This window comes from Lolium rigidum, chromosome 2 (genome assembly GCF_022539505.1).
Source record: "Lolium rigidum isolate FL_2022 chromosome 2, APGP_CSIRO_Lrig_0.1, whole genome shotgun sequence".
Lineage (NCBI taxonomy): Eukaryota > Viridiplantae > Streptophyta > Magnoliopsida > Poales > Poaceae > Lolium > Lolium rigidum.
Window position 1 is genome coordinate 50,193,508 of NC_061509.1, and position 9,390 is coordinate 50,202,897.

Genomic DNA, 9,390 nt, shown 5'->3' on the forward strand with positions numbered 1-9,390 from the left:
TTAGCGGTACAATTTGGAGAAGTTGACCTCCTGATAACATTGTAGTGATTGACTCTAAAGCAGCAGATTTGATCACTCAAATCTGCGGACTTCTATCTGCTTTCTATTTTCCACTAGTTATTCAACTGGCATGACATAAAGATGCAGTGACTTCTTTGATAGACAGTACCCTCTTTTTTTAGCAAGCCCATTTATGGACAAGAGATAGAGGATGTCGTTTCCTAGCTTTCTTTGGGTAGAAATCAGAGGTTTTTATCTACCGGTATTAGTCTGGATATGGTCAATTTGCTGCTCACCACTCCATTGCAGATATGATTAATGCCACTCTCCCCCCTGGTCATCCTTTTTCTTCTCTGAAAATGTATACACCTTTGTGTGGTGCCTCTAGAAAGTAGAAATCCAGACACGACACCCTGTTAGGCAGAAAAGTTCACAAACCATCGCAGGTCTTCGCAGCCACTAAGGGCATATCGTGAAGAGATAAGCTTGATGATCAGTCACAGGGCAGCTTGGCTCAAATCTGCAATCAACAACATCAGAAGCACAATCCAGGAATTTCTCTCTTTCTTTCTTTCTTTGCAGGATTTGCAGATCGGCCAGCTTGGAGCAGTTGCTCCAGGAATAACAATTCACCGCCCCGTTTAGCAGTTCAGGCACTTTTTTTTTACGCTTCATGGAAGCAAGACCAGGAGCAAAACATCACTCCTATTTTAAGAGTTATAAGCGTGGTGAGTACCCAGCTTTCTCAGGGCACTCCCGCGCAGCACAAATACAGCCGTGGGATTTTGCTTGATATTTGGTCTGAACCGTCTGTCTGAGCTACTAGGTGAAATATTTTTTACTGTCATTGTGTCCCTTCTGTGACCGACGTTGGGTCTTCTCAATGTTAGGCCCATAGCTTAGTCACTATTCATTACAGCAACGTTTTCATTCCTCGAAAATATATGTTCACTTTGAGGATAACAGGCACTGCTCGCAGCTTTTCATATCTGCAACTTTGCCGCTAGCTTCTTCGGTGTTACAGGCCAAGGCATTTGGCCTCCTTCTTGCAGCAAACTTGGGCTATTATCTTCAGCTCTAGGAGGTCAAATTCACATACTTCACGGATAACGCAATCCTAAGGAAGGTGCTGCTTGCAACAGCATCGACGCTCCAGGACATTGGAAAATGTGGCCTCAGCTAACTGCCGTTGTCTAACATATTCACATAAGCTTGAACTTCAAAGCAGATTCCCAAGCTAGGTTTCCTAGTAGGCTACTGGGCAAACTGCAAATCCTTCACTTTCAGTTGTCATCTCAAACTTCAGCGATATGTGCTCGCTTGTCTTAGTGAATTGTTTTTAAGCGCAAGTGAAATCCTTGTGTTCAAAAAAAGTTATGTCCATGGATGGGCAGCTCAGCACGACAGGCCCAACCGACAGTAACTCAATTTTTCACCGTCGGCGGTATATTTTTCAATTTGTTTTTATAAAAAATATGTATCTAGATCTAGATCTCATCGTGATGTGCTCTTCACTTTCTTCATCGTGGACAGCGATGTTTGAGGAGGTAGGTCATCGGACGTGAGGTTGTTGGCGAGCTTGAGGAGGTGGATGTCGTTGACGTTGATGAGGTGGTCGCTGGAGGAAGGTCCCGACGAGGTTGAGGAGGTGGTCACCGGAGGGAGGTCGCCGGCTTGGGAAGGTACTCACCGGAGGGAGGTCGCCGGCTTGGGGAGGTACTCACCGGAGGGAGGTCACCGGGTTGAGGAGGTGCTTGCCGGAGTGTCGCTGGAGGTAGGGAAAGAGGAGGAGGAGGAGAGAAAGTGACAGAGAAAAAGAGGCCATCGATACCGCCGACGCACCAAATATGGTGGTGTGATGATGGTAATTTTTTTTATATGTTTCATCAAAATCTAAAAGCCGAAGAAACTCTTGTTTCCATTTTGCATTCGAAGAATAAAAAAATTGTCTAAACGCCTCGAGGGGGTTGAAATCGGATGTAATTTTTCGTAGATACATTTTGATATAGAAAACTTTTTCATCGAAGATCGTATGCAATCAGAAAATCCGTATTATCGAAAGATGGCGCCATTTTGCAAAAAAATAGAGTCAAAATTCATGTTTGTTAATTTTACTTAAAACTAGATCACATAACACATGGGCATCTTGAATGATTTAATTTTTTTAATTATTTTTGTCATTTTCTTTTGTTTTTTTTTTCAAAAAATAAAAGGCGTTCCACAGGGGGTGTGGAGCAAGAATTGGTGCGCTGGTGGTAATAAAATTACCCCCGGCGCACCAATATGGTGATGTCACGAGGGTACGATTTATTGGCCCTGGCTACGACATCGTCAAGTATTGATGAAGCAACAAGAAAAAAAGGCCAAGAAACCCTAAATAGTTACCGCTCCAATCTGCCTTGAACGACTTGTACAAAATGACCTTCATGCTTTATGAAGTATCTCTAGAGACTCATAATTATTAGCATGCCAGCACTACGACGAGACAACACATAAAATGATAGGTAATATCTATCTTTTGCATGCATAAAAAAAAGAACACGAGACCTAAAAGAGTGCACCATAGACCTCGAAATGGTTTTGGTTAGGATTAGGGTCTAAATCTATGGCAATAGGGTATATATCTACGGTAAGGGTCTAGGTCATCATGGCAAAGTTGTGTATTTGATTTTCATATTTACAACTACCGTATATACCCATATTGTGACTCCACGCCAAAAAGATAGGGCTTCCCACAATTTTTTGTGTGATTTAATGTGTCCCTATATGTTCTAGGGACCACTATAAGGAAGCACCACTAGCTTTTCACCTAATGTGCTGATTTTATGTGACTTACCTATTTTTATGTTAAAATAAGGCATCTGAGAAAAGACAACCAAAAATAATATAATTTGTTAAAAATTTTTTTTGGTTTCGTTGCCTTGAAGTGGAAGTTTACCGTGATAAGCATAGAAGCTTACTACCGGATAGTCATGTTAGTTAATTAATCGCGTGTGCGAGAACCATGACTATCTCATCGATTTATTGTTTCTTCTAACAATCGATTATTTAACAAACCTACTTCTAGTTTTTTTTTTGATAATATATAACATTTAGATAATTTTAACTATATTAGATAGGTTTAAATGAGTACTCGTTAATGGTTGATTATCGTGACATTTGAATAAAATGGGTGATAGTGATAACAAAGGTTCAAATGATAACCGACACACAATTAAGCAACTTTAAATCATAATAAAGGATATTTAAACATTCAGTCAGTACTAATGAACTTGAATGCCCATTGTGCCGTATTTTTATTCTACTTTAAAGGTATTTGTTCTTTCTTTTTAAGGTTTAATTATTTTTCTATTTCAAAAAAGCAAACACACATGCATGCATACAAGAAAAAAAAACCACAAGGTACTTGTTTCTTTTTTACGAATAAACCACAACGCACTTGCATGGTGTATACCTTGTAGATGGATGGACTAGCTAGCTGTGCACCACGCCTTCATAAATTCAACAACCCTATAAACAAATTTCAAACGGAGGGAGTATATTAAAAAAGAATACGCATGTTATATAAGACAACATACCTATGGAAAAGTCACCCTACAAAATGTAAAGACATTTTTTTCCTAGTCTTTTGACACATAACTTTGACCACCACTATAAACAAAATTATGGATCAGGAATGTATACATGTTATTACTGTTGGATTCATCTTGCAAAATACTTTCATTTCGTATATTTTCAAAAAACTAATTTTGTGGGCATATTATAAGTAAAAAAAAAATCATGGGCAAAGCTGCGAAAATCAAGGGCGCCTTAATTTTGGGATGGAGGGTGCTAGTATTTTTGTTATTTTTACCAAAGGGTGGGTGATAGTTGGCGGTCACCTGTGGCGCCGCTCAAGAGGATGCAGAGGGGAGCACCGTAGTCATCCACGGCCATCTTTGCCACTAGCATGTCAGGCCCGACTCTAGCTAGGTCAAATAGGGAGCAGAGGAGAATAGAAGGTGGTGTACATGGCGAAGTGGATTGGAAAAGAACGAGAGGATAAGGGGGAGAGGGAAGATATAAGAAAAAGCGGATGGTGTCCCCTCCCCCACTTTCATGTAGCGAGCACATCAGTCACATGCATAATCCATACACAAACTGATCAATGTGACAGATGCAACATGCTTCTATTTTTTTCTAAGATCGTCTTAAGGGAGACAGACTATTTAATTACTTCTCCATCTGTCCCAAATTACGTGTCACAGGTTTGTCTAAATAGGCATGTACACACATTTAAGTGTCTAGATACATGCAAATCTAGACAAATATGTAACATCTAATTCAGGGTAGAGGAAGTACTCCCAAAGTGCGTCTCAAACTATATTACGTCCTGCATGAGATACAAGACATTTTATGGTTTGAAACAGAGGATAGTGCTAGATAGCTAGAAACTCAATTCGGCTCCCGAGTGCGTATGATCCCTCCTCCATAAAAACATATTTCTAAGTGTTAAAAAAATTAATTTTTTTTTACATGTACATCTCCATAATATATGTGTGTTCGTCAAGTTTCACAAAAAAATGATATTTTTGTAGTCTACGTGAAAAATAGAAAATTTATCTTGTGACAAGTCATTATTTTAGCACCAAATTTTGTCCTTTTTACACACGCCACACGATAATTCGATTTTTCATGAAACGACTTTGTGAGCGCGTAGCACATGAAGATATACGTGTGATTTTTTAAATTTTTTTTAATATTTCAAAATATATCTAACATGCATTTCAAAGTAAAGAGAGCATACGCTCCTATGTGCCAAAACATCACCCCCATCTTACATTTCTAAACCGAAGGAGTATGTACTAAGAAGGTCACAGAGGCCCATCAGGTCGGCGGGCCTTAGCTCCCTCAAAAAAATTCTGATGGGCCTTAGGAACCAACAAGTAATTCGCCAGAACAGAAGAGCCCAGATTCGACTCATTTTCCAGTCCAGTAGCAAGATCGAAATGACAACCCGCCGCCACTGCCCCAACTCGTCGCCGGCGGCGGCGCTGGAGGACGACGACCTCCTCGCGGAGATCCTCCTCCGGCTCCCCCCGCAGCCATCCTCCCTCCCGCGCTGCTCCCTCACCTGCAGGCGCTGGCGCCGTCTCATCCGCGACCCCGGCTTCCTCCGCCGCTTCCGCGCCCACCACCGCTCCCGCGGCACTGCCCCCGTCCTCGGTTTCTTCACCGAGGAAGACAGTGGTATATCCTTCCACCCTACCCTGGATCCCCCCAACCGCGTCCCGCCCGAGCGATTCCGCCTGCAGATCACCGGCCGCGCGCATAACTGCCGGATCGTCTGCTGCCGCGACGGCCTCGTCCTGCTTGTCAACGTGCACCCGGGCCAGGTCCTGGTATGGGACCCTGTCACCAGCGACCAGCGCAACCTGCTCCTTCCCCCGGTTTTCCGCAACATGGACAAGATATACAGAGGGATGGTGGTTCGCTCTGCTGCTGCTGTCGGAGATGTCGACAGTTTCCAGTTCCAGGTGGTGCTCGTGCGATGCATCAAGGGACCTCATGCGCGAGCGATTGCTTGTGTTTACTCCTCGGATACCCGCGCATGGGGTGATCTCATTCAGATATCGACGCCGCTTCTACGCACACTTTCTGTGACCACCTCGGCCGCTTTGGTTGGGCGTTCCCTTTACTGGTCGCTTTATGGGAATTCGAGCAACACAGTCCTTGAGTTTGATTTGGATAGGCAGAACCTAGCTCTGATTCCATTACATATGGAGGGATGGATTATGTCGGCAGAGGGTGGTGGACTTGGCTTGGTCTCTGTTTCAGGTCACACGGCACAACTATGGAAGAGGGAGACTGATTCTGATGGTGTAGCGACATGGAGACTGACTAAAACCATTCAGCTGAATAAACTTCTTCCTCTGGGGTCAGGGGACAGATTGGACATAGACTTCACGGACGAGAACAATATGCTGATCCTGGGGACAGTTGACGGTATCGGAATATTCACGGTCCACACAGAGTCAATGCAGTGCAAGAAACTTCCTGTAGAGTTCAAAAAGATACCCAGTGCCTTTCAACCATTTTCAAGTGTCTATACTCCAGGTAATAGCCTGCCTTTACATTGTAGGTAATATCTTTTCATTTCTGTATCATTGATTGTTTGCCTTATTATTGTAGAAATGGGCGTTGGTGCTGAACATGCTGGAGCTGAGCCCTTGAACAATAAATAAGATGAATGTCCGGTTTGATGCGCTATTCAGATGCATTGCTTTAGCAGGTAATGTTGTAAGATTTGTAATTGGTTGTTAGCTCCTCGTAATCATTTCTGGTTCAAGTTAGATTTTGATAACTTGTAACGTGGTATGGTTTATGCGAGGTGAAGTTTCTTCGATGTTGTTCACAATGGATGCCTCATAAGTTTTATTGACCACATGATCAAAGTGACATGACTAGATTCATAATAAAAAAATCCATTGCCACTCTCACATTTGTATGTTTGCCATTGCATGTAAAGTAGTTGCAAGCTGTGTTTTTCATACTGTATAGAGGGGGAAATTGGGTCAATTTTGGACAGAAGGAAATACCATGATCGCTGGATTATGATTCTTTCAACTTGTTAGTGATTGGATTTGTGAGAAGTATACCTGAGGTATCCACCATATGTTTCTACTATCTGGTCCTTGAGCTTTTCATGTGCACATGATCACAAACAATATAGACAGTATTTGCCGCTCATGGAGGCATGTAAATCTCTTATCTTTTAGCTTCTACTGGGATCTGATATGACCAAAAAAGTTGATAACATGTCAGCAACTGAAGATGAAGGTGTGCCTGTATAGGCTAATTATACTCATATCACTTTTATCCCATTCTAGTGTTCGTTTTGTCTAGTAGCGCTGATATGATTCGCCTTGAGATCTTAGTTTAAGCTATGCAATGAACTTTATGCCACTTTTTTAGAAATAAACACCGTTAAATGTAACTCGCAGCTTTTGCATCAATGAGTAGTGCAGAATTGTTTTACAGGTGGTGCTCATTGTCCCGCAGGTATCTAGAGTGGTGTTCTGGCGTCTGAGATGCGGAAACGAATTCAGGTTCCGTCTTTCGTGAAGTTAGAACTGTCTTATTTGGAGAAGTTGACCTCCACATGACTTTGTAGGATTTAATCCTCTGATCGGTGGATTTCTATATGCTGTCTATTTTATGCAAAGTTGACAGGCATTTGTTAGATAGTACCTTCTTTTTAGATGATTGTTAGTACTTTTGGTCGTACTGTGCATCTATTGTATAAGGCAATGGTGTATTTGCTCCTGTCTTGTCTATGCCAGTTGATTGTTCTTGCTCTGTGGTTCGTTTGTTTTATCTCGATATCTTCCAAGCAATGGCTTCCTAGGTTTTGTTGGGAATAAATCAGAGGTTTTGCCGTTTTGATCTACCGGTATTTGTCTGGTCTGGTCGTCTAGATGTCGTCAATTTGCTTGACACGCAACAGCTGAAACATCCCAGTAACGACAGGTAGGTTCGGTTTTGAACTCGAAGAATGTTAGCTACAGCAGAACTGTTGCGCGTAAGGCAGGGACCTATGCTAGCTTACCTAACTTGGCTTCTTCAAGTCAGAGGATCCAGTCCCCTCCCAAAGAGGCATACAGGATACAGTGACAGAAAACTTGCACACATCAAATTGTGTTTGTACTTTGTCACACAGCTGAACAATAACTCTCATATAGCATTACAAAACTTAGACAAAGAGGCAATATAGGATACAGTGACAGAAACATTGCCAACACCAAATTGTGTTTGTACTTTGTCGTGCAGCTGAAAAATATTATGCGCACAATAATCACTTTCATACAAGATCCTTCATCCAAACTTAGACAACGGATGATCGGTATAAACATGTAACAAACATTGCATTCCAGGAACTAGGTAAGTTATCAACTAGCAGGAGAAGAACAAAGTGCATCAGGATATCAATGGAGATAGATTGTGCATGTAATAAGCACTTCTACAAGCCAAAAGGCCCGAAACAACATGAAGCCGAAGCAAAGGTACATCCAAACCCAGAATCATATTAGTCTCACCGAAAAAATTCAAGAGTGCCACGACTGATAAAACTAGCTTCCAGACGTTCATCGGCTCGGTCCACCTTCTTAGTTCACCGCAAATTGATGAAGAAGTAACAGGTACCATATCCTCATAAGCACAATCATCAGAAACACAAACTCTCATCCTCGGTACGACAAGCAATCCAGGTCACGTCATGCCTCGACGCATAGAAGGGATCCTTCACTGACAAGTCAATGGCGTTCTGAAAGCTCCAGCCGCGGGAGGCGGGGCAAACAGAAATATCACTGCCACTGCTTCCACCTGATGGCGCATCGCGCTCAAGAATGAAACCTGACGTCGGGCCTACCTCCGGTACCACGTGGCATGCCTCCGCTAAAAAGTCATCAATCTCACTGCGAACAATGCACAGGGTCTTAAGCATCTTACCCTTCTCCAAAATGTAATTGAGGAACAGCAGTTCTTGGTTAAGGTTCTGGAATCCATGGAGGACTAAGGTCTTGAGGTGACTTCTGAGGCAGTCACAGGAGCCCAGGGACTCCCAGAACCCAGCACGGTCCACGGTATCAGTTGACCCAGGAATGGACTGAAATTGAGCAAAAAAAAAAAACAATTTCAATGTTTAGGGTATCAATCCTAAAATTGCACCCAGCTACAAGTAATAGTGCCTACACTATCAATCTTGAATACATAGCAGTGAACAACAAATGCTTGAATAAGTTGACATCCATGTGATCATCTTGAATTGCAATCGACAAAACAATTATTCAGATGAACAAATATCTTATGACACCAAAACTGCGTACCATGACGTGAAGTGTCTCAAGAGAAGGAAAGCATCTGACTTGACGAACATGCATAGCATCTCACATGATATCCAACCAAAACCCTAACCCTAAACTTGCTGATCAGTCTGCACCCAATTTTCATATTCTGGGTTGCTTACCTTGGTGCGGCCCTTGCCGTCACTATCCTCGACGGTGATCGTGTCCGCCGGCGCCTTGTTGGTTCCATCAAGGAAACCCATCAGGCGAGCCCCTCTGATGGCGAGGAGGACTTGCGTCTCCCATAGCAGGAAGTTGTCCCGCGTCAGCTTCTCCGATGTGCCTTGCGATGGAAGGGGGTTGCTCATGGCGGCGCTAGAGGAGGAGTTCATTGCTAGGGTTTAGATGTGTTTTTGGAAGGGTGGCTATGATACCATGTGATAATTTGCGTTGAACGATGCCCTTTGTCTCGGGATCGGTTTCATGTTATATAGGCCGTAACATTGGCAGGATTTACATTGAGTTTGTTTACAACTTGGGGAGGAGATAAAAGAGATTTGGACTGATC

At 42.7% G+C, this 9,390-nt stretch overlaps 2 protein-coding genes across 2 annotated transcripts; one reads left to right on the forward strand and one right to left on the reverse strand.

Moving 5' to 3' along the window:
* The first annotated feature begins 4,988 nt into the window (after positions 1-4,988).
* LOC124689708 (putative F-box/kelch-repeat protein At3g17280) lies at positions 4,989-6,224 on the forward strand. The gene is made up of 2 exons (XM_047223193.1): positions 4,989-6,096; positions 6,172-6,224. The coding sequence occupies exons 1-2, from the start codon at positions 4,989-4,991 to the stop codon at positions 6,222-6,224; spliced, it is 1,161 nt and encodes a 386-aa protein (XP_047079149.1).
* A 1,629-nt stretch (positions 6,225-7,853) lies between these two features.
* On the reverse strand, positions 7,854-8,896 carry LOC124691732. The gene is made up of 2 exons (XM_047225007.1): positions 8,865-8,896; positions 7,854-8,644 (listed from the first exon to the last, which is right to left on the reverse strand). Exons 1-2 carry the CDS (start codon positions 8,865-8,867, stop codon positions 8,204-8,206), a joined length of 444 nt encoding a protein of 147 aa, XP_047080963.1. The 5' UTR covers positions 8,868-8,896; the 3' UTR covers positions 7,854-8,203.
* Between the last annotated feature and the right edge of the window lie 494 nt (positions 8,897-9,390).